Below are 25,078 nucleotides of genomic sequence, written 5' to 3'. Positions count from 1 at the left end.
TTATTATAATTTGTGTTTTTGTTCTACCCATATTCTTAATAGAAAGGAATAATAAACAGGACCTATTGTGTATAACTTGTAATATTTCGACTTTTGTGCATATAATCCGATCTGAGTCTCATGAATCTTTGACGATCGCTATGAAAGTACTTCTCCCGTCTGTAAAGTTTATAAATACGTAAGAAAAGCTTAATTTCATGATGATCGAGAATGTCCCTGAGAGGTGAGATGCGGTAGAAAGTGAAAAAATGCACTTTTTACCCGCTTTTGTGCATATAAACCGATCTGAGTCTCATGAATCATTGACGATCGCTATGAAAGTACTTCTCCCGTCTATATAGTTTATAAATACGTAAGAAAAGTATAATTTCATAATGATCGAGAATGTGTCTGAGAGGTGAGATGCGGTAGAAAGTGAAAAAATGCATTTTTTACCCACTTTTGGGCATATAAACCGATCTGAGTCTCATGAATCATTGACGATCGCTATGAAAGTACTTCTCCCGTCTATATAGTTTATAAATACGTAAGAAAAGTATAATTTCATAATGATCGAGAATGTGTCTGAGAGGTGAGATGCGGTAGAAAGTGAAAAAATGCACTTTTTACCCACTTTTGGGCATATAAACCGATCTGAGTCTCATGAATCATTGACGATCGCTATGAAAGTACTTCTCCCGTCTATATAGTTTATAAATACGTAAGAAAAGTACAATTTCATAATGATCGAGAATGTCTCTGAGAGGTGAGATGCGGTAGAAAGTGAAAAAATTGACTTTTTACCCACTTTTGGGCATATAAACCAATCTGAGTCTCATGAATCATTGACGATCGCTATAAAAGTACTTCTCCCGTCTATATAGTTTATAAATACGTAAGAAAAGTATAATTTCATAATGATCGAGAATGTCCCTGAGAGGTGAGATGCGGTAGAAAGTGAAAAAATGCACTTTTTACCCACTTTAGGGCATATAAACCAATCAGAGTCTCATGAATCATCGACGATCGCTATGAAAGTACTTCTCCCGTCTGTATAGTTTATAGATACGTAAAAAAAGTATAATTTCATAATGATCGAGAATGTGTCTGAGAGGTGAGATGCGGTAGAAAGTAAAAAAATTGACTTTTTACCCACTTTTGGGCATATAAACCAATCTGAGTCTCATGAATCATTGACGATCGCTATGAAAGTACTTCTCCCGTCTATATAGTTTATAAATACGTAAGAAAAGTACAATTTCATAATGATCGAGAATGTCTCTGAGAGGTGAGATGCGGTAGAAAGTGAAAAAATTCACTTTTTACCGACTTTTGGGCATATAAACCAATCTGAGTCTCATGAATCATTGACGATCGCTATGAAAGTACTTCTCTCATCTGTATAGTTTATAAATACGTAAGAAAAGTATAATTTCATAATGATCGAGAATGTGTCTGAGAAGTGAGATGCGGTAGAAAGTGAAAAAATGCACTTTTTACCCACTTTAGGGCATATAAACCAATCTGAGTCTCATGAATCATTGACGATCGCTATGAAAATACTTCTCCCGTCTATATAGTTTATAAATACGTAAGAAAAGTACAATTTCATAATGATCGAGAATGTCCCTGAGAGGTGAGATGCGGTAGAAAGTGAAAAATTGGACTTTTTACCCACTTTTGGGCATATAAACCGTTCTGAGTCTCATGGATCATTGACGATCGCAATGAAAGTACTTCTCTCGTCTATAGAGTTTATAAATACGTACGCAAAGCCTAATTTTATAATGATCGAGAATGTCTATGAGAGGTGAGATGCGGTAGAAAGTGAAAAAATGCACTTTTTACCCACTTTTGGGCATATAAACCGATCTGAGTCTCATGAATCATTGACGATCGCTATGGAAGTACTTCTCCCGGCCATATAGTTTATAAATACGTAGGAAAAGTACAATTTCATAATGATCGAGAATGTGTCTGAGAGGTGAGATGCGGTAGAAAGTGAAAAAATGCACTTGTTACCCACTTTCGGACATATAAACAGATCTGAGTGTGTTTGTGCGTGTTTTTCTTTATTTTTTATTCAGTTTTTCGCTCTTAAAATATAACGTTTTCATATATACACATTTTACATAAGAGAATGTAATAATGATCCTATGCAAAACATTTAAAACATAATATATATTTATATATAAATAACATAGAAGAAAATGTATTAACACAAAAAAAACACAATATTCTTTAAGTAAAGTCACGGCTCGGCAATCACCTAAAGCATTACAAATTGTTCCCGATCGGGACAACTGATATCCTTCGGAAATACGAGTCTAAATTGATAAGATTTGATACGTTGGCGTTGAAATAGTCATTCGGCGTTACAGTCTTTATGCCGCCGAAGAAGTCTAATACGAGGATTTGCCTTAAGTCCACCTTGGCAACGTAAAACTCGTGATCTGAAAATAAAAGGTTTTTAAGACGGGACGAATATTAAGCTACCCGGGGATTTTAGTCCTCCACAGACAAAATATTTTTTATCGTTCAGTCAGTATTCGATTTGTTAGAGAGGATTTATGGAACGAGAATAGGGGGATAGCAGTTATATAGAACCCATTTATTTAAATATTCGAATGCCATGATCTTTCATGAAGCAATTCCTTGAATCCTTATTAGCTCATCCCCTAATATTTATTAGCCGAACAAAATTTAAATTTTACTGAACATTTCGTAGAGAGGATTCTTAATAGAGGGTATTGTTGGGCGCCAAAATTGCTAATATCCCAATAAAAAATTCACATTTATTTATACAATAGGAAAAAACTTGAAACGTACAAGTTCTGATCAATTAATTAGGTTTAATATTTTAATGAATACAATAAAATAGACCATACAAAGATTATTTTATGTTACAAATCTATTATATTATTTAGTAGAGAAGGAAGGCAATGAATAAGAAGAAGAAGAAGGTGAACAAATTTTTAAGTCATATCATACAGAGTGAAGAATATTCTTAGGAAAATGGTAGAACTGTTTATCGACCTACACAAAGCATTTGATACCATCAATCATGTCTAACTCTTACCTACTTTTGAAGAATATGGTAGAGGAGGTTCAGCAGATAGATCTCACAGAAATGCAAAACTTTGGGACCTCTCTTGTTCCTGCTAATATTGAATTGCTTGTTTTTTAATAAGCGGATGACAAAACATTGATAATTATGAATAATTTTGTATTTTTTTTTGGTCCAAGTATTAATAGCCTTTTCGTCTTTGTCTGCTATTTGTTTTTGCCATAAGTTTACCTCTGTCAGACAAGTTAAAATAAATAACTTTCCCATTTATTAATTTTATAGTGAGTAAAAAAAAGATGTACTTTATGAAAAATTTTGAAAATCGCTGAATTAGGTGTCCATCCAAACTGTCTAGAGAATTTGTGTCCAAATTTTCAAAATTGTATCCGATCAATTTTTTGAGTTATGGACATTTTGTCAAATTTTAATAAAAGTACCTTAATCAAACATGGATGCATGGATCAAGGCACTTGCTTAGCTTAGAATATCTCTAAAATTTGACTTATAGGGCTCTGATGATTTTCTCACTTTTTTAGAATTTAACCTTGTGAAGGTCACCAAAAAAGTTCGTAATTACTAGTTCTCCAGACGAACAATTTTTTTTGATAATCTAGAAAACAATAATTGATATATTATGTAACACTAACTCAGTATTGTATATTTAAGAAAATAATGGCACATTAGGGTTTTACTGCTGACCAATACTGTGTATTTGTTAGAATGATTAAAATTACTCACTTTTTAAAAATGATTTGTACTTTTTTGCAAATGAAATTAAATGCGCTCTTCAATAAAAAAATAAAAATCTAGAGTCGATTTTATTTTTAGGAAGTTATTTAACTTTAAAGCTGAAAATTGAAATTTTTTTCTCGAACCTGATTACTTTTAAATTTTTTTAAAATACAAAAAACTCACTATTTGGAATTCGTTTTGTTCTAAAATAATATTAAATGCACTTTTTAATAAAAATATACAAATCTAAGGTCGTTTTTGTTTTTAGAGAGTTATTTGGCTCCAAACTCAAAAACTGTAAATTTTTGTTTTGGGGCTCGGTCCACTTTTTAATTTTTTGAAAATAGAAGAACTTACTTTTTTGGTTTAATTTATATATTTTTCAAAATGGAATTAAATGCCCTTTTCAATAAAAACATAAAAATCAAGGGTCTTTTTTTGATCTTAGAAAGTTATTGAGCATCAAATTAAATAAATATTAATTTTTTTTAAGAACTCTGTTTACTTTTTTTATTTTTTAAAAATAGAAAAGCTAAGTTTTTGCGGTTTATTTATACATTTAAAAAAATAAAATTGAATGCGCTTTCCAATAAAATAATAAAAATTTAAGGTCGTTTTTATTTTTACGGAATTATTTAGTTTCAAAGTCAAAAGTTGTAATTTTTTTTTGGGACTCGTCTAGTTTTTAATTTTTTTAAATAAAAAACATTACTCTTTGAGATTATTTTATATATTTCTTAAAGTAAAATTAAATGCGCTTTTTAATAGAAAATTAAAAATTTAGAGTAATTTTTGTTCTTAGGGAGTTATTCAGCATCAAAATCAAAAACTGTAATTTTTTTTTGTTCGGTATCTTAATTATTATTTCATTTCTTCAAAATAGAAAAATCACTTTTTGAAGTTAATTTATGTATTTTAAAAATAAAATTTAAGGCACTCTTGACTAAAAAAATAAAAATCTAAGGTCCTTTTCATTTTTAGGGAGTTATTAAGCTTCAAAGTAAAAAATTGTATTCTTTTTTCGAGCTCGATCCACTTTTTAATTTTTTTAAAATAGAAAAACTAAAAAAAATAAAAATTTAAGATTGTTTTTGTTTTTAGGGAGTTATTTATCATTGAAGTCAAAAATTGTAATTTTTCTGTGACTGTAAATTTTGACAAATAAACCATTTTGATTTGATTTGATATATTCGCAAGCCGCAAAACAATGGTAATTCTGGGCGACCACTTCAATTTAGCACAGCGCAGTGAAAGGGTTAAAACTGTTTATTTTTTTTTTTAAATAAAAAACCTAATTTTTTGGGGTTATTTTGTATAATTTTGAAAATAAGTTCAAATGAGTTTTTCAGTAAAAAAATAAAAATCTAGGATTTTTTTTGTTTTTAGAAAGTTATTCAGCCTCAAAGATCAAGAATTATATTTTTTTTTGAGATTCTGGCTACTTTTTTTAACATGTAATACTAATTTCCCTATTTTTTTTTCAATTTTTTTTTATTAAGGCTAAACCCAGGAATGGCAAGTTTCTTTGGCCTTAAAGCTCCACTCTTTTAATACTTTCGAAAATCCGGATGCAATTAATAAATTGTGGTATATTTTATAAAAGTTGAAGTAACCGAGTCAATTCTGTTCAGTAGTGTGGTTCTTTTTTTTTTTTAATAAGATTCAGGTTTGCAGGATTGACCATAAGACAATAATTATTATATTAAATATGTATAGAAGTTTCATACACAAAACCCTTGTTTCCTGAAAAGATTCTTAACAAAATATGAAACCAGACATTTATTTCAGTAAATATGACACCATGCTTATGGTGACTGCTTCGTTTCATAATCGATTTTTTTTTTGTTTTTATTAAGTTTAAAATAAATGTTTGGTTTCATACGCAACCAAATGAAGATTTGGTTTAACACTCGCTTAAATTTGGTTCTAGTTTTTCGTGGTATTCAATAAAATAACGATCTGGTTTTATAATTAGTCAAATTAATAATTCGTTTTACATTCGTTCAATAAACCAGCTACTCATTAGTTCCCGGCTGTTTGGTTTCATACGCAATTACATGAGATTTGATTTTAGTAAGGATCTCTTTTCAAAGTAATTTAAATAGCGATTGCTTGGTTTTATATTCATTCGAATAATAAGCTTTTTTAATTTTTGTAATAAAGTCGCTTTTATAGGCACAAGGTTAAAAATGTTTTTATCATAGTTCCATCATAATCAACCAAAGAACATTCTGGTGTCATGATTTTGGTTTTATAAGCATTCAAACGATCTTCTCTTTCAACAATTCAAATAATGAACTGGTTTTATAGTCGATTAATTAAATGCACACGTGATTCTTTAAATATCGATCTGGTTTTAGAATCGATAGATTGTCAAAGTCAATCAATTAAATTGGTTTCATATTTTTCATTTACATGAACAGAAATGATTGGGATATTTGAATCATTTGTAGAATATACCACAAATTACTCTAAACCAGATAGGAACGCATTGGTGTAAACGTATGTACGGAATAATAATCAGGTGCTGAAATATGGGATACTGTGGTACCTGATTCTATTGTGGGCCTAACAGAGAATCAAATCAAGTCAGAGCTTTCGTATCTAAATTATAACAATTTGTGATAAAACGTCACTAAAGGCAAATCCTCTGATCTTCCCTTTGATTGCCTAAGAAGAGATTAATAATTCGTCTAATCGAATTATTATTCGATTAATTAATTTAATATATTATTATCAAGTGAATATTGCAAATCAAACTGTACCTGTTGGCCAGTCTTTCATGGCTGGATGTCGTTCAAATAAGGACTCCTTTCCAAATTCGTACTCGGCACTCGACGTAGAAACCTACAATAGAAAAAACATTGCAAATCAACTTTATTGGATGTAAAGTTCTTCCCATTTAACAGTTGGCTAGACTGATGACACCCAATAATATGATCGAAACCGGTCGTCGGTGATAGGGAAGACGTTGTTCGTTAAAAAGGCAAAAGAGAGAGGACATTGATGTTGAAAACATCGCAAACTGTAGTTCTGGTATCTAGAGATTTCCTTGCTTTCATAGGTGTTAACCAGGGCATGAAGGGCAAAAAAACAGTAGTAGATGGCATTTCATTTGAGTAGAAATAGTGAGGTAGTCAAAGAAGGCGTTCTACTATTTCGAACTTATTTAGTTTAGGAATAACACAAGAGTGGAGTTGTACTAGCATTTTGTAGGAAATGTGCGGAACTATTAGGTGAAATACCAGATCTGATTGATCAGATGATGTAGATCTTGAAGAGGATCTTCTTGAAGATCATGAAAATATGAAAAAATGTCCTATATTGTATCATCAATACTTAACTTAAGTAATTTTCCGGAAATGATAACCTTGGCACACCTCGGATCTTGAGGATCGTAGTTCTTATTAGTGCAATAGTCGGACTCCGCCAGTGTCGCCATAATGGTTACGTTGTTATTTTTCTGCAAGAAAGAAACTAATTTTAATTAAAAATTTCTCGTGTATAAATGTTAAGTTAGATTTTCCACTGATTGGATACGAGGAGTGCGACCAATTATTTTTATAAAATGAGAATCTGGATTTCTTTGTAGAGGGTCAAATTGCCAATTGTTGCTGTCTTTTGCTTTAACACGTGCGCCATAAAACGATACCGTGAGATTGTTTCGTTCATAACATTAATTTTTCTTTATTAGTCTCGTATCAGTTCCTTTATTTTTTATTGTGAGTAAAGCAAGGAAGGAAATATTGTTTGTTGTTTATCATTTAATAAAGAACAATCAGTTGTTAAATTTTAATATTCATTAAGGCAAGGGCAAGTCTTGACAAAATTATAAATACATACACTGAAATTCTTTTAGTTATAGCTTTATAGGAAACTTTATGAGTTTCCACGTGAATATAGTCATTTTTTTTCCTCAAAACTTGACGTTTACCTTGCACCCCCTAACTGTATAATTTTGACTACTGTAAAGCAAATTAATTAAATTATTATTAATTAATTGAACACACAAAAAGAAAATGTTTATGCTGCCAGGTTATGAATTATTTAGGGTGCCATATTTAGACCATATTTTATTTTTTTTTGCTTATTTTGAACGTGTTTTGCGAAATTTATTCAAATCAACCTTTCGAAATAAACACGGGTGCCGAATCCTATAGCGGAATGTCAAAATGCGCCCCGGACGTGCACATCAGGTCCATGGTTCGAATACCGTCCGGGGCAAAACTTTTTAATTTTCCACTGTACTTCACACAAATTCTCTTTCATTATTATTAATCAGTTAAATGTGAAATATAAACAAGAAAACTGATTAAGCTGTCACGAAATTGAACCCTCCTGATAAAACCGCGATGGGGTTAGAAAGGGGTGCGTTGTCGTGGCAATTTTCACCACCGCTTTCCTTTGATGGCATATCTTAATGTGCCCCGATAACTGTGGCTTTCACTTTATTTTTTAAATCCTTTTTTGGAATGTTTAATATTGTCGCCATGATTCACTTATCCTGTGATAGTACCCAGTCATAATAATAACAAATAGCACAACAGTAAGTTGATGATGCTAATTGATCTTTAAATGATCATGTCAGTCATTTAATGGATTTATCAGGAATCTACTGGTACACCTAACATCCAATCTGACTATCAGCTATCTGGAATTAATAAATAAAATTTTTCTTCCAGGCAGTTGAGAAATAAACAACTCTACCTATTTGAGGTAATATTTGGAGCAGGAAATTAAGGACAATTTGTTTATTAACTGCTTGGAATTGAAGACACAATGTTTTTACAGGCAGCTCTTTAAGGTAATCAACATCTCTAGACATCAAGTAGTTGAACATCTAATTTGATTGTCGGCTGCCTGGAATTATTAAAATTAATTTTTTCTTCCAGGCAGTTGAGAAATTAAGACTATCCCTGCATTAGGTAACAACTGAAGCAGTCTTTCAATAAATTTGAATTCATTTGATCGTCAACTGCCTAGAATTGAAAAGACAGCGTTTTTCTAGGTTATTTTAAGGTAATCAACAGTCATTTTGTATTGTCAATTATATACTTAAAAAACCATTTATTATTCATGCGTATTATTTTGGAAAACAAAGATTTTTGAAAAAAATGTCTTACTGGTAAGTTATGTGGGGTGGGTGGGGGAGCAAGGGTAGGGTTAATAATAAACATTATTTTTGCAGAAAATAACTACCTGAGAAATAAATGCGTTTTAAGAAAATTATAGATGATAAAAAATCTATAGTTTTGTATCTATACTTTTCTCACATAACCTTAAAGTTTTCGAGTAAAAAGTGAAAAAACATATGGCAACGTATAACGTTCAACATCCAATTTGACTGTCCACTGCCTGGTATTATTAAAATTAAATTTTTCTTCCAGGCAGTTGAGAAATAAGGACTGTCCCTACGTGAGGTAACAACTGAAGCAGTCTTTCAATAAATTTGACATTAATTGATCATCAACTGCCTGGAATTGAAGACACAACGTTTTTCCAGGCAGTTCTTCAAGAAAATCAACAGTCATTTTGTATTGCCAATCATATACTTAAAAAACCATTTATTATTCATGCGTATTATTTTGGAAAACAAAGATTTTTGAAAACAATTTCTTACTGGTAAGTTGTGTGGGGTGGGTGGGGGGTCAAGGGTAGGCTTAATAAAAAAACGTTTTTTTTGCAGAAAATAATTGACTGAGAAATAAATGCTTTTTAAGAAAATTATAGATGAAAGCAGTTGAGAGATTAAGACCGTCCCTACATTAGATAACAACTGAAGAAGTTTTTCAATAAATTTGACATTATTTGATCATCAACTGCCTGGAATTAAAGACACAATTTTTTTCCAGGCAGTTCTTTAAGGTAATCAACAATCATTTTGTAGTGACAATCATATACAGTAAAATTCCTCTTAACCGGTCACCTCGGGACTGCACACCTGGCCGGTTGCCATTTTGGCCGGTTAATCCGAAGTGTACTTATATATGTGTACATAATACATATTATATTATGTTCTTTATCTATGTTATGTACATATGTATATGTATTGAAGAGAGTATTACACATATATATTATGAACATAATAAATATAAAATAATGGAGAAATATTCTTTATATAGTTATGTATTTCATATTTACATACATGAAGGTGCTACATCAACAAATATACATATGTATGTAAGTTTAATATGTAATTATTTTTTGAAAAAGTCTGTGATTTTCTTCTCTTTTTTAACCTTCAGTGAATTTCTAATTGCGATATCCCTCCATTTTCTAGTTACCAAAACGTCTAATGCTGTTGACTCATGTTGCTGCTCAATGTATTTTAATGCAAGTTCCATTACATTTTTGGCTTCTTCATGAGAAATCCTTTTTTCCTCTTCAATGTCACCACTCTCATCATATTCCTCTGGTTCTTTGGTTGCTAAATCTATGATTTCTTTATCATTCAAAAATTCATTTTCAAGGTGATCGTCACAACTTATCATCATACTCGAGACCAACTAGATTCTCAACATCTGGCCAAAGTTTTCTGCAAGATTTATTAAACGTTGAAGAGGGCATTTCTTGAAATGCTGTAGCTAACATATAGATAACGTCCTTGATATTGATCTTTTTGATGACTTCTAAAAGACCATTGTCTTCACTCTCCGAGTGTTGCAGAATTTCAGAAACAAGTTTACGCCTGTATCGTCTTTTTAAGCTTTCGATCACTCCGTGGTCCATTGGTTGCACTAAGCTTGTCACATTAGGAGGAAGATAAACTAATTTTATGTCATCTACATCGCAGTCATGAGGATGGGTTGGCGCATTATCTAACACTAGAACTGCTTTGATAGGCAAGTTAACACTTTTTAAATGTTTCTTAACTCTTGGAACAATCTCTAAATTAAACCACTCTTTAAACAGGTCTAAATTCATCCACGCTGATTTTTGTGACTTATAATAGACCGGAAGGGACGATTGATTCAAGTTTTTGAATGCCCGTGGTTAAGCAGACTTGCCAATAACGAAAAGAGGAATTTTATGAGTTCCCGCTGCATTCGAACAAACGGCCACTGTAATACGTTCTTTGTTTTTTTTAAAGCCAGAGGCAGACTGTTCATGATTGCCTAGAAAAGTTTTTTCTGGTAACATTTTAATGTTTAGCCCGGTCTCGTCCATACTATAAACATGTTCTAGAGATAATTCCTCTGTTTTAACCATTTCACCAAACTTAGTCTTGAATTCTGTCGCACCTGAAGTATCAGCAGACAGTTTTTCTCCACTTACATGTGCGAAATGAATTCCGTGTCGCTTTTTTCCATCTATTAAGCCAACCATCACTTGCCACAAATTCGCCTCCATTATTAATCTTCTGGTGAATAGCCAGAGCTTTTTCTTTCAAAATTGGGCCGCCAATCGACGTTCCTGAAGAAACCAGATCCACAAAGCTTCATCGACGACCTCGCAAATCGGTTTTATTCTCGTACAACGGCTGCCCAGATTCTTATCAGATTCCATTTTTGAACAAAACTCCTCAATCGAATGCCAATCTCTTCGCCAGTCATTTACAGTGCTTTTTCCAACATTAAATTCTGCACAGATTTTCGCCACAGATTCACCATTATCAATCCGTTTAAACACTTTTAAACGTGTATCCATCGAAACCACAATTCTTTTGCGCTTTACACTCATTGTTAAGAAAATAGTTATGTTTTGTACGTACCCACAGCAAGAATAAACCAAACTGATCAAAACAGCAGTCTTAGAATAAATATGACAATATTTGATCGTCAACTGCCTAGAATTGAAAAGACAGCGTTTTTTCAGGTTATTTTAAGATAATCAACAGTCATTTTGAATGGTCAATCATATACTTAAGAACCAGTTCATGCGCATTATTTTGAAAAACAATGATTTTTGAAAACAATTTCTTACTGGTAAGTTGTGTGGGGTGGGTGGGGGGGCAAGGGTAGGGTTAATAAAAAACGTTTTTTTGCAGGAAATAATTGACTGAAAAAAAATCACTGTTTTTCGTCTATCTTAGCAATCTGATAAAGCGGTTTTTATATTAAATAATTATATATAAAATTATATAAATTTTAAATAAGCAGTATTATTAAATTAAATATTAAATATATATTTTCTGCAAAAATATTGTTTTTTATTAACACAACCCTTACCCCCCCCACCCACCCCAAAAATTGTCCCATTAAGATATTCTTTTGAAAAACGACCGTTTTTCGTCCACAATATCCAATAACACTGTTTTTATATTAAATATTTATTAATATACATATAATGTAATTACATAAAATTTAAATAAACAAACTGTGTTATAATATTAGATATTAATAACAAAACCAGTTGTTATTCATGTGTATTATTTTGGAAAACAATGATTTTTGAAGACAATTTCTTACTGGTAAGTTGTGTAGGGTGGGTGGGGGGTCAACGGTAGGGTCAATAAAAAATGTTTTTTTTGCAAAAAATAACTGCCTGAGAAATAAATGTTTTTTATGAAAATTATAGATGATAAAAAAATCTATAGTTTTGTATCTATACTTTTCTCACATAACCTTAAAGTTTTCGAGTAAAACGTGAAAACATATGAGCCGCTCAGAGGAAAAGTGGTATATGTCAGTATTTTTTAATTTTTAAGTTATACCATTATGTTTCTACTGGTCTAATATATTCAGTCGAAAACTGGTATAAGTCAAAATTTTAACTTAGCTAAGATAAGAGCTTCCTAACGTCATTCCTCTCAACATAATGGATTCGTTCGCTGGAATAGTGGGTATAAGTCAAGGCACCACGCTCTTCCGATGTCAGGTCCTATTAAACTCGCTTTTTCTTGTTTAGTCAGGTTTTTTTAGTGTTATGGTACGTAGTGTGTAGATCAATTACTGTAGCTAAGAAAAAAGATATGATAGAACTTCTTCAGTGGATTCCCCCGATTCAGCATCAGTTCTTCCTGGACTTACTGACAAAAGAAGATGCTATTGACAGTGGTCCATCATCCGATTCTGATGAAGATTAATTTGTTTAATAACTTGTTCTTACTCTGCTTACTGTAAGTTTAGTATGTAAGATAAGTAGTAGTAATGTTTTGCTCTTTAAGCTCTATATTTTTTGAACACTTTTATCAGTAATAGATATCATAGTAAACATACTAGAGCTATTATTTTTCTTTGGTTCATCAGTTTTGTGAAATTTGGTTAAATTTTACGAGGAAAAGTGATATAACTATCCAAGTTATACGACTTTTCCGCTATGTTTTTGAAAAGAACTTACTGGAAGAATGACATTGGGCGGCGAAAATGTAATTAATGGGCGCAATCAGTAAAAATGTTTACCATATGAAATTTTAGTACAGGGTTATTATAAATATGTACAAATAAGTAAAGAATATGTTACTGTGATTTTTTAATTCATCCAGATGCAAATTATCAATTTTCTAAATGTTTACTTTAAGGGAGTTAGACCACTTTTCCGCTGAACGGCTCATATGGCAACGTATAACGTTGAACATCCAATTTGACTGTCAGCCGCCTGCAATTATTAAAATTATTTTTTTCTTCCAGGCAATTGAGAAATAATAACTGTCCTTACATGAGGTAACAACTGAAGCAGTCTTTCAATAAATTTGACATCATTTGATCATCAAGTCCCTGGAATTGAAGACATAACGTTTTTTCAGGCAGTTCTTTAAAGTAATCAACAGTCATTTTGTATTGACAATCACATATTTAAAAAAGCTCTAGATATCAGGTAGTTGAACATCCAATTTGACTGTCCACTGCCTGGAATTATTAAAATTAATTTTTTCTTCCAGGCAATTGAGAAATTAAAAATTGTCTTTACATGAGGTAACAACTGAAGCAGTCTTTCAATAAATTTGACACCATTTGATCATCAACTGCCTAGCATTGAAAAGACAGCGTTTTTCCAGGTTCTTTTAATGTAATCAATCGTCATTTTGTATTGTCATATACTTAAAAAACCAGTTGTTATTCATGCGTATTATTTTAAAAAACAATGATTTTTGAAAACAATTTCTTACTGGTAAGTTGTGTGGGGTGGGTGGGGGGGCAAGGGCAGGGTTAATAAAAAACGTTTTTTTTGCAGAAAATAATTGACTGAAAAAAAAAAGTTTTTTGTTTGACTAAAAAAAAATCACTGTTTTTCGTACCATTCTAATTCTTTAAGGTAATGAACATTAATTTTGTATTTTCAATCATATATTTAAAAAATCTCTAGATATCAGGTAGTTGAACATCCAATTTGACTGTCCACTGCCTGGAATTATTAAAATTAAATTTTTCTTCCAGGCAGTTGAGAAATTAAGAACTGTCTCTACATAAGGTAACAACTGGAGCAGTCTTTCAATAAATTTGACATCATTTGATCATCAACTGCCTGGAATTAAAGACGCAACGTTTTTCCAATCAGTTCTTGAAGGTGATCAACAGTCATTTTGTATTTTCAATCACACGTGTAAAGAATCTCTAGACATCAAGTAGTTAAATATCCAACTTGATTGTAAGCTGCCTGGAATAATTAAAACTATTTTTTTTTCCAGGCAGTTGAGAGATTAAGACTGTCCCTACATTAGGTAAGAACTGAAGCAGCCTTTCAATAAATTTGACATCATTTGATCATCAACTGCCTGGAATTAAAGACGCAACGTTTTTCCAAGCAGCTCTTGAAGGTGATCAACAGTCATTTTGTATTTTCAATCATACGTGTAAAGAATCTCTAGACATCAAGTAGTTAAATATCCAACTTGATTGTCAGCTGCCTGGAATAATTAAAATTAATTTTTTCTTCCAGGCAGTTGAGAGATTAAGACTGTCCCTACATTAGGTAACAACTGAAGCAGTCTTTCAATAAATTCAACATCATTTGATCATCAACTGCCTGGAATTAAAGACACAACGGTTTTCTAAGCAGTTCTTGAAGGTGATCAACAGTCATTTTGTATTTTCAATCACACGTGTAAAGAATCTCTAGACATCAAGTAGTTAAATATCCAACTTGATTGTCAGCTGCCTGGAATAATTAAAATTAATTTTTTCTTCCAGGCAGTTGAGAGATTAAGACTGTCCCTACATTAGGTAAGAACTGAAGCAGTCCTTCAATAAATTCAACATCATTTGATCATCAACTGCCTGGAATTAAAGACGCAACGTTTTTCCAATCAGTTCTTGAAGGTGATCAACAGTCATTTTGTATTTTCAATCACACGTGTAAAGAATCTCTAGACATCAAGTAGTTAAATATCCAACTTGATTGTCAGCTGCCTGGAATAATTAAAATTAATTTTTTCTTCCAGGCAGTTGAGAGATTAAGACTGTCCCTACATTAGGTAAGAACTGAAGCAGCCTTTCAATAAATTTGACATCATTTGATCATCAACTGCCTGGAATTAAAGACGCAACGTTTTTCAGGAGACGCACTCTAATTTGAATACTGTTGGTTGCTTCCATAATAGCAAATGCTTGAAGTTTGCAGACGATTTGAAGCTTTGACGAGCATTCAAGTGCATTGAATAACTGATTGGTGAGCTTTTTTAAAACGCAAAACAATTGTGATTCTAACTGTTTTGTAGATCATGAACCACTTAAGTATGTGTCTTCTTTTATCAATTTGCTCGTTGTCAATTGTAGAGACCTTTGAAAGGCTTCGCTTTTCTACAGGAAACAGACGCAACTAGTGGTTGGTCCATACATTGCCCAGAATATTCACCTCAAATAGTTCCGTCTACAAAACGAAATTAATCTACTTTTCAAATATCCATAAGCACCACATATGCTACACATCAATCTTTGTTTGAATAGGTTTTTGAGCTAGTTACACTGAATACAATATTTCTCTTGTGAAGAGAGGGAGAATTGAAGAATGTTTAACCACCAGTAGTTCCTGTCAATCATAAATTTGGAATTGGTATTAGGGTTTTTGATGCATATAAATGAGAGCAGTAGAAAGGGTGATTTATACTCAACGCATCTACATTCAGAATTCATCGTTCTACGTTTCTCTAAAGACAAATTTTGTATGTCCATGCAATTACTAGTGGTCCTCACTTGACGATCTTTATTAGCCAGTTCTTGCATAGGAATTAATTTAGGGCTATTCTGAATTAAATTATAAATCGTATTACTAACGACATCTATTCCGAAATAACTTAAGTAGAACTCTCTTATTTTAAAATAAAGTATCGATTAGAACCTTGTGCAGTAAGCATTTTGGCAGTAAAAACTCATTCTATATATAGAGCGCCAACTTCATCAAAAATAGTAAATAATTTAAAAATTGACCAAACTTACCAAAATGTCTTGTCCAGAAACATCCATGTCGGTCATATAAAGAAACGGAATTCCCGTCGAGTTGTCCATCGGACCATCACTAAGAGACTTTAAAGAGACAAAGGGAAATCCTTCTATAGACTTTTGTGTTGATATTGTTGCTATAGTGAGCCAATCTAGAAATATTAATAAAAAAATTAATAGAATTGTTTATAAAAAACGTCGACAATTATTGTATTTTAACCTGATATAGTAAGACCCAAAGTTTCCCTTTGTTAATCATAGTGTTTTGCAAGTACAGGTCGACATACAGGTGGTGTTTTGACATTTAGGTCAATGTATCGAAGATAGTAATTATTGGATTATGTTTATATCAGTACAAATATATGGGAATATATGGCAAATAAAAGGATTGTGTCATTCTCCCAACTCAAGTGATAGGGAGTCATTAATTAATTATGTGTTAAGAAAAACAGATCCATTACAGGTTAATATTACCTAAATGCAAAACACCATTTAGTGAGAAAAGTTATGTTGTTGCAATATTCTTTGACTTTAGAAGAGCATTACACTGGAGCATTTAGGAAGGAAAGGTCACAAGTTTTGGAAATACTGACTGTGAATACAAAAGCAAAACAACTGTAGCATTCTTCAAGGAAGTATATTCGGTCCATACATTACTCTTTTTTATTTGTATAAACGATATCAATTTTATTGAAGAAATAGAGTTTCTCAATTTACTTGCTGATAAGGCTCAGCATGAGGTTTTTTAAAGTGATTTTTGAAAAGGCTTCAACTGCCTGTAAGCAAGTACTCTATTTCTTCCAGGCAGTTGAGGTCCAAAAACAGAGTGACTGCTTCAGGATTAAACTGCTTAGAAAAACTAGATCCAGGCATTTACAGATGCTTACTGTCAGGCCTTCAATTGCTTGCAAGAAATCAGTTTTTTCTTTCAGGCAGTTGAATGTCGTAAAACGAAGTGACTGCTTAAGAATTCAACTGCCTGGAAGATATCAAGCAATTCTTTTCCAGGCAGTTGAGGCTCAGCAAAAGGTTTTTTGATATAATGTAGTGGAAAAGATACTTAGGATCATAGGATTCACCTTGGAAAAACCACACCAAGACATTTAAAGATGCTTACTGTGAGACCTTCAATTACTTGCAAGAAATCAGTTTTTTCTTCCAGGCAGTTGAATGTCGTGAAACAAAATGGCTGCTTAAGAATACAACTGCCTGGAAGAAATCAAGCATTTCTTTTCCAGGCAGTTGAGGCTCAGCAAAAGGTTTTTTGATATCATGTAGTGCAAAAGATTCTCAGGACCATAGGATTCGCCTTGGAAAAACCACACCAAGACATTTTACTCACATGAGGTTTTTTACGGGTTTTTAAAGTGACAGGTTTGTTTTCAAAAAATGGCTTCAACTGCCTGTAAACAAGCACTCTATTTCTTCCAGGAAGTTCACTACAAAAGCTGTATGAAGAAAACTTTAATTGCCTGGGAAAAATAGTTCTTCCAGGCAGTTGAGGTCGAAAAACAAAGTTACTGCTTCAAGATTCAACTCCTTGGAAAAACCACATCTAAGTATTTAAAGATACTGCCTTCAATTGCTTGCAAGAAATCGGTTTTTTCTTCCAGGCAATTGAATGTCGTGAAACGAAGTGACTGCTTGAGAATTCAACTGCCTGGAAGAAATTAAGCATTTTTGTTCCAGGCAGTTGAGGCTCAGCAAAAGGTTTTTTGATATCATGTAGTGGAACAGATTCATAGGATTACAGGTTTCATCTTGGAAAAAACAAGACATTGAAAAATGCTTACTGACAGGCCTTCAATTGTTTGCAAGAAATCAGTTTTTTCTTCCAGGCATTTGAATGTCGCGAAACGAAGTGACTGCTTGAGAATTCAACTGCCTGGATGAAATCAAGCATTTCTTTTCCAGGCAGTTGAGGATCAGCAAAAGGTTTTTTGATATAACGTAGTGGAAAAGACCTGGAGGAAGTAATCTAAGATTAAATAATGAGTCGAAGATTTAATAAGTATCTAAAAATTAACAAACTTGGTGTGTTTCAGGAGTTTACAGTAATTTTTTTAGGCCTCCCAGGAATAGGAGTTAATTTAATTTACTAATTTCAGGCATTTTAAATGCCTGGAACATCATCATGCTCATTAAAAGTTTCCAGACAGTTTTCTTCTGTTTCAAACGTTTCTGGCATTTTTGACCTTTTCCAGGCATTATAGAACAAATTTCTCGTGACTTTTGTAAGTAAATTATTATTTTCTTTCAGGCATTCAACGTCATTTTTATTATATCTTCCAGGAATGGGAATGATCGCATAATTAAGGTAATTTTTTATTTAATTCCAGGCACTAAAATTGCCCTCTAGGTATTAAAAGTCTTGCAACAGCATCATGGGGAACGAAGATTCCAAGTTTTAGAGACAATTTTTGTTTCAGGTATTTGAAGGGGTTTTTGACCTGTTTCAGGCATTGGAACAAATTTCTAGTAACTTCCAAGCGTTTGTTAGTAATTTCTTCATTCATCATTTTATCTATCCATTACTAGAATAGGGAAAAATTGCATCCCTTTTATAGGCATTTAAAGTAATTTTTGGTTTTATTCCAGGCATTCGACGCAAGGAAGCAATATTACATTTCAGAAGTGTAAATTGCAATAAGCTTTTGGAACTGCCTTATATACTCTTACAAGCAAAAAATTGAATACTTACCTGAATTATGAATGATATATCTTGCCATCAGGGCAACATCTTTGTAATGCGGCGGATTCAGATTAAACCTCGAAAGCAATTTCGAAAAAAAGCTCGCTTCTGTACTGAGGGCAAGTAATGCCTGAAAATAAGAAATCACAAAAAGATCTACGGGTAGTAGAACCAAGAAACACCAGAGGCACAACATATATTAGAGAGCTTATAGTTCGCCCATATATTACCCCGTAACTTGAATAGTTCAATAGAAAGTTAATCGGTTTAGTATTAAAATAATTATTGTTTTCTTGTTAAGCCAGGAAAACGTTACATTTAGTATTTTCTAAAATAAAGCGTGATCAGTAAGATTTTGGACAATGTTTACTGATGACACCACTATCTCATTTGCCATAGAGTCCCTACTAGGGCTTTTGTTGGTATCTTAAGGTTCCATGACACATGAGATTATGGAGGTATATACGCGTCATCAGCAAACAGCTGTGTAAACTTTGCTGTCGACACTACCATTAACAAAAATAATTAATTTAAAATGTTAATGAATCTTACATACCAAAAAAACAATCGTGCCTCTCATCTCGAAAACGACCAACGACTATACTGCACATGAAACACTGCAACGAACAAAGTAACCTGCACTTCTTAATAATCTATGAATTGGTTTATGTCTTGTTGATAAATAATCTGTTGTTTTCGTTTATTTTAACAGAGAATGAGTGTAACAAAAACGATTCGGAATGAATCGTCAAAGTTAAAATTAAAACATCGTGGCACGGTAAGTAAAGCGGGACGCAAATTGGCCAAACAATTATTCTGCATTTTTATTAATAGGTAGGTCGTCATTGTGACCTATTACGAACTATTTACATAGACCAGAATAAATCTACTAGTGTTATCGAGCCTATTTGCTAAAAAACATTTATGATTTTTTTAGCGTGAAAATAATTAGTATTATAGGATCTATAGATCAGTATAGATCTATAGAAGGTTTTGCCAAAGATACGCCAATGGCTTGGATTTGAATTGACGGAGAAATAAATAACCTAAAATATGCTGATGATGATGATCAGAGTGACTTTATTGTATTTTAATGGAAACTGTAATTTAAGATTTTTTTTTGTTATTAAAAGTGCTCTGAATAAACTCTCTACATGTATAGAAAAAAGAACGCAGATCTCCAACACCTTTTCTTATAATGTACACGATTTCAAGAAATAAACTTTACAATGCATTAAAAAAGTATGTTCGATTTCTAATGAGTCATAATTACTTAAGTGTTAAACAGACATTAAACGGAATCTGCCCCTGGAACTATTTAATATTTCAAATTTGCTTATCCACACTATAAGCACTTATCTTGATTAAATAGAAAATCCCTATTTGGTTGGAAAAACCCGTTGCGATAAACTGTTGCTGCAATCGGTTCCTAAGTAAAAATCCTTAGATAAAACTGTTATTTTGCAACCTAATACCCTTTTAGTGACTTTCAATTATAAGTGGACGATTGCTTAATAAAATAACCCTAAATTCAAGTGAATTGGCTCTAGAAAGTGGTGAATAAAATCAGCAAAACTCAAATTCTAGCTTCCAAGTTTTTGTTTGGCATTCCTCAAGGAAGTATATTAGGTCCATACATTAATCTTTTTTATTTGTATAAATCATATCAATTTTATTAAAGAAATAGAGTTTCTCAATTTACTTGCTGATATGGCTCAGCATGAGGTTTTTTTATGGGTTTTTAAAGTGACAAAAAAAGGCTTCAACTGCCTGTAAACAAGCACATCTATAACAGCTTTATGAAGAAAACTTTAATTGCCTGGGAAAGGTAGTCTTTTCAAGCACTTGAGGTCCAAAAATAAAGTTACTGCTTCAGGATTCAACTGATTGGAAAAACCAGATCTAGGCATTTAAAGATGCTTACCGTCAGTCCTTCAATTACTTGCAAAAAATCAGGTTTTTCTTCCAGGCAGTTGAATATCGTGAAACAAAATGGCTGCTTAAGAATACAACTGCCTGGAAGAAATCAAACATTTCTTTTCCAGGCAGTTGAGGCTCAGCAAAAGGTTTTTTGATATCATGTAGTGGAAAAGAGACCTGAAGATGAAAATTAATCAATTGAGTCTAAGATTTGATAAGTACCTAAAAGTAACAAACTTGATGAAACTATGATTGCATATTTAAGGTAAATTTTTATTTAATTCCAGGCACTAAAACTGCCCTGTAGGTATTAAAAGTCTTGGAACAGCATCATGGAGAACGAATATTCCAAGTTTTAGGCATTTGAATGGAGTTTTGACCTGTTCCAGGTAGTGATGTAAAATTCTCGAGCACGTAATTTAAAAGAATGTTCCCTGAGCACGAACGAGCATGAATGGGAATAAACAAGCATAAACGAAAAAAACCTGAGAATTTATGTTTGGGATGTGGTAAAGTATTCAAAAACTTATTTTTCATGATTTTTTCTCAAAATGCTCAGTATTCTCCTAATGCTTTCTAAAATATCGACACTGAATTATTGTTCTAACTTTATGAAAACCTTAACATCATAATATTCATAAATCCGCATAGAATAAGAATATTCATCATAAATAACCAAATATTATATCTAAAGGGGTTATTAAAGAATATACAAGAATTTATGTAACCGATCAGGTTTGATATTATATTCTTAAAAACTGAGCATAGTTTGTGTGCTATGCTATGTCAATATAAATACAAAGTACTTAAAGTAACATGAGAAACGTTTTATGATGTAAGAAGTAAAAAGTAACTCGAAAAAAAGCTTTATATAAAAAAATACTGCAATCTGCAATAAACCAAAAATACAATTTTAACCTAACTCAGGTACTCTAATTGTGGATCAATATCAAGATCAAGAGTAGTCAAGCCCATCGAAACTTTTTGGCCCAATGCTCCTATTGGAATCGAAATCGTGAACACTGTAGGCCCCGCTCTCTTCGTCATCAGACTCATCAGTCTCTGAATTCTCAGATTCTAATGCTAATAATACATCATGGACCGGATCACCCAGAGGAGGAGCTGTCTATGTAGACGTGGAGGGATCCAAGGATTGAGGTTGGTTTTACCTCCATTGACGTTGATTCACCTTGTCTTGGGGACTCTTTGGCCATCAGATTAAGGTTACAGGCAATATGGGTTAGCATTCCCGCTCTCTTCACCGTCAAACGATTTCGACGTTTAGTATGGACTAACGAATACCTACTAAATGTTCGCTCAGTCGCGGCTGACGAAGGCGGAAGCGTCAAAATGCTTACTGCTACCTAAATCCTTGATAGCTGTTTTCGAGCAATAACCCTGCCACCACGTTACAGGATCTATTTTGCCAACAATGCCCCATAAATAGGGCTTCGCAAATGTTTCGGTATGTGCTATGTATTGAGCTAATTCAACGGCGATTGCACTTTCTGGAAGACGAAAATTTTCATTAGTGGCAGCCAGTGTATTAATAAATTGTATCCCTAAAATAAAAATACATCATATTATTACATTAGATACTGTGTTAGTAGTTGCAAATGTCTTGGTTTTTGATTAGCGTTTCTTCCTCTTTTTTTGGTGACTGATAGCCCAGGAATCTCTTTTAGAAACACATCATGGAGTTCATGATATCTCCTTCCAGTCTTGTTATCCAATTAACAATAGGTGACAAAACTCTCATTCTTCACCTTCTCAACCTAGATCCAATATGTCATCATCGAGACAATTTTTTTTCACTGCTGTGCTTAATTTGTCACTGATGTCTTCCGATATGGCTAGCATTTTTAATATTTGTCTGGTGCTCCATAGGCTTTAAGCTAGATCCCCACCGAGTTACCACAGGTAATTTTAAAGCTACTGCCTTACCAGTTTTCTCTACTTGTAATTTCTTAATTACTTGTAATTCTTTAACAATTTGTTTGCATTGATTTTCAAAATTTTTCAGAGATTCAGATTTCATATCTCCAATCAAAAAATTTAAAGAATGGGCAACACAACCATACTGGATGATGCCAGTCTTTTCAGCAACAATTTTCCTTGCCTTGACTTCTGCGGATGCATTGTCTGTAACAAGACCTAAAACTTTTGATTGTCCTATTTCCGATACTATTTCTATTCTACACGAAAGAACGATCTATCTTGCGCGCACGAACGATTTATAGGGCGCGAACGTGGGCGAATATTCGCCATAGCACGAAGGGAACGTTACTTCATTTACATCACTAGTTCCAGGCACTAGCACCAGTTTCAATCTCGCAAGAAATTAGTGTTTAGGCAGTCAAAAAGTCGTAAAATGAAGTGACTGCTTAAGAATTCAACTGCCTGGAAGAAATTAAGCATTTCTATTCCAGGCAGTTGAGGCTCAGCAAAAGGTTTTTTGATATCATGTAGTGGAAAAGACCTGCAGGAAGTAATCTAAGAGTCTAAGATTTGATAAATATCTAAAAATTAACAAACTTGGGGTGTTTCAGGATTTTACAGTAATTTTTTAGGCCTCCCAGGAATGAGAATTATTAAATTAACTAATTTCAGGCACTTCAAGTAATTTTTGATTTAATTTCAGGCATTTACACTGGAATATCATCATGCTCATTAAAAGTTTCCAGACAGTTTTTTTTTATTTCAAACGTTTGTGGCATTTCTGACCTCTTCCAGGCATTATGGAATAAATTTTCTCGTGACTTTTATAAGTAAATAATTTTTTTGTTCCAGGCATTCAATGTCATTTTATATCTTCCAGGAATGGGAATGATTGCATATTTAAGGTAATTTTTTGTTTAATTCCAGGCACTAAAACTGCCCTCTAGGTATTAAAAGTCTTAGAACAGCACCATGGGGAACGAAGATTCCAGGTTTTAGAGGCAATTCATGTTTTAGGCATTTGAATGGAGTTTTGACCTATTCCAGGCACTAGCATCAGCTTCAATCTTGCAAGAAATCAGTTTTTTCTTCCATGCAGTTAAAAAGTCGTGAATTGAAGGGACTGCTTAAGAATATAACTGCCTGGAAGAAATTAAGCATTTCTTTTTGAGGCAGTTGAGGCTCAGCAAAAGGTTTTTTGATATCATGTAGTGGAAAAGACCTGCAGGAAGTAATCTAAGAGTCTAAGATTTGATAAATATCTAAAAATTAACAAACTTGGGGTGTTTCAGGATTTTACATTAATTTCTAGGCCTCCCAGGAATGAGAATTATTAAATTAACTAATTTCAGGCAGTTCAAGTAATTTTTGATTTAATTTCAGGCATTTAAACTGGAACATCATCAAGCTCATTAAAAGTTTCCAGACAGTTTTTTTGTTTTAAACGTTTGTAGCATTTCTGACCTCTTCCAGGCATTATGGAACAAATTTCTCATGACTTTTATAAGTAAATAATTTTTTTGTTCCAGGCATTCAACGTCATTTTTATTTCTTCCAAGAATGGGTATGATTGCATATTTAAGGTAATTTTTTGTTTAATTCCAGGCCCTCTAGGTATTAAAAGTCTTGGAACAGCATCATGGGGAACGAAGATTCCAGGTTTTAGAGGCAATTCTTGTTTTAGGCATTTGAATGGAGTTTTGACCTGTTCCAGACACTAGCATTAGCTTCAATCTTGCAAGAAATCAGTTTTTTCTTCCATGCAGTTAAAAAGTCGTGAATCGAAGTGACTGCTTAAGAATACAACTGCCTGGAAGAAATCAAGCATTTCTTTTCGAGGCAGTTGAGGCTCAGCAAAAGGTTTTTTGATATCATGTAGTGGAAAAGACCTGCAGGAAGTAATCTAAGAGTCTAAGATTTGATAAGTACCTAAAAGTAACAAACTTGGGGTGTTTCAGGATTTTACAGTAATTTTTTAGGTTGTTTATCCACACTATAAACTTCAATCAATATTGTGACTCAAAAATAGCCCCAATATCTACACATTTTTTTTTATCAAAGAAGCACTTATCTTGATTAAATAGAAAATCCCTATTTGGTTGAAAAAACCCGTTAGTTTGCAACTTAATACCCTTTTAGTGACTTTCAATTATAAGTAGACGATTGCTTAATAAAATAACCCCAAATTCAAGTAAATTGTCTCTAGAAAGTGGTGAAAAAAATCGAACGTAAAAATTCCATCAGTTGATAGCAAAACTCACTCGCACCGCATGAAAATCCACTCATTTCGCTGCACACCTATCAAAATGATATTTTAGTCAAATTTAACAACTTTTCTTCAGCTATTGAGGTCCACACCAAGATACTTTGCTCTAATAGATAGAGTGTATTCCACACATCTATCCTATAAGGATGTATAAAAAATAAAACAAA

General features: G+C 32.7%; 1 protein-coding gene and 1 long non-coding RNA gene across 2 annotated transcripts; one reads left to right on the top strand and one right to left on the bottom strand.

Moving 5' to 3' along the window:
- Positions 1 to 2,141: 2,141 nt before the first annotated feature.
- LOC126744979 (protein CREG1) lies at positions 2,142 to 19,560 on the bottom strand. The gene is made up of 6 exons (XM_050452604.1): positions 19,344 to 19,560; positions 18,797 to 18,917; positions 16,093 to 16,247; positions 7,124 to 7,241; positions 6,544 to 6,627; positions 2,142 to 2,432 (listed from the first exon to the last, which is right to left on the bottom strand). Exons 1-6 carry the CDS (start codon positions 19,365 to 19,367, stop codon positions 2,257 to 2,259), a joined length of 678 nt encoding a protein of 225 aa, XP_050308561.1. The 5' UTR covers positions 19,368 to 19,560; the 3' UTR covers positions 2,142 to 2,256.
- Positions 8,829 to 13,737, top strand: LOC126744980 (uncharacterized). The gene is made up of 5 exons (XR_007663386.1): positions 8,829 to 8,903; positions 9,166 to 9,400; positions 9,465 to 9,643; positions 13,348 to 13,534; positions 13,599 to 13,737. It is a non-coding gene; the product is annotated as an uncharacterized LOC126744980 (long non-coding RNA).
- Positions 19,561 to 25,078: the final 5,518 nt, after the last annotated feature.

The sequence above is a fragment of the Anthonomus grandis genome, chromosome 15 (assembly GCF_022605725.1).
Source record: "Anthonomus grandis grandis chromosome 15, icAntGran1.3, whole genome shotgun sequence".
Taxonomy (NCBI): Eukaryota; Metazoa; Arthropoda; class Insecta; order Coleoptera; family Curculionidae; genus Anthonomus; species Anthonomus grandis.
Note: the sequence above shows the minus strand (reverse complement) of the source record. Positions and strands in the feature narration are given on the sequence as shown.

Coding starts and splice junctions, on each gene's coding strand:
- LOC126744979 (XM_050452604.1), bottom strand. CDS start 19,367: ATGAGAGGCACGATTGTTTTTTTG. Junction 7,242..16,092: donor TTTCTGGACAAGACATTTTG/GTAAGTTTGGTC, acceptor TCTTTCTTGCAG/AAAAATAACAACGTAACCAT. Junction 6,628..7,123: donor CATTTCCGGAAAATTACTTA/AGTTAAGTATTG, acceptor TTTTTCTATTGT/AGGTTTCTACGTCGAGTGCC.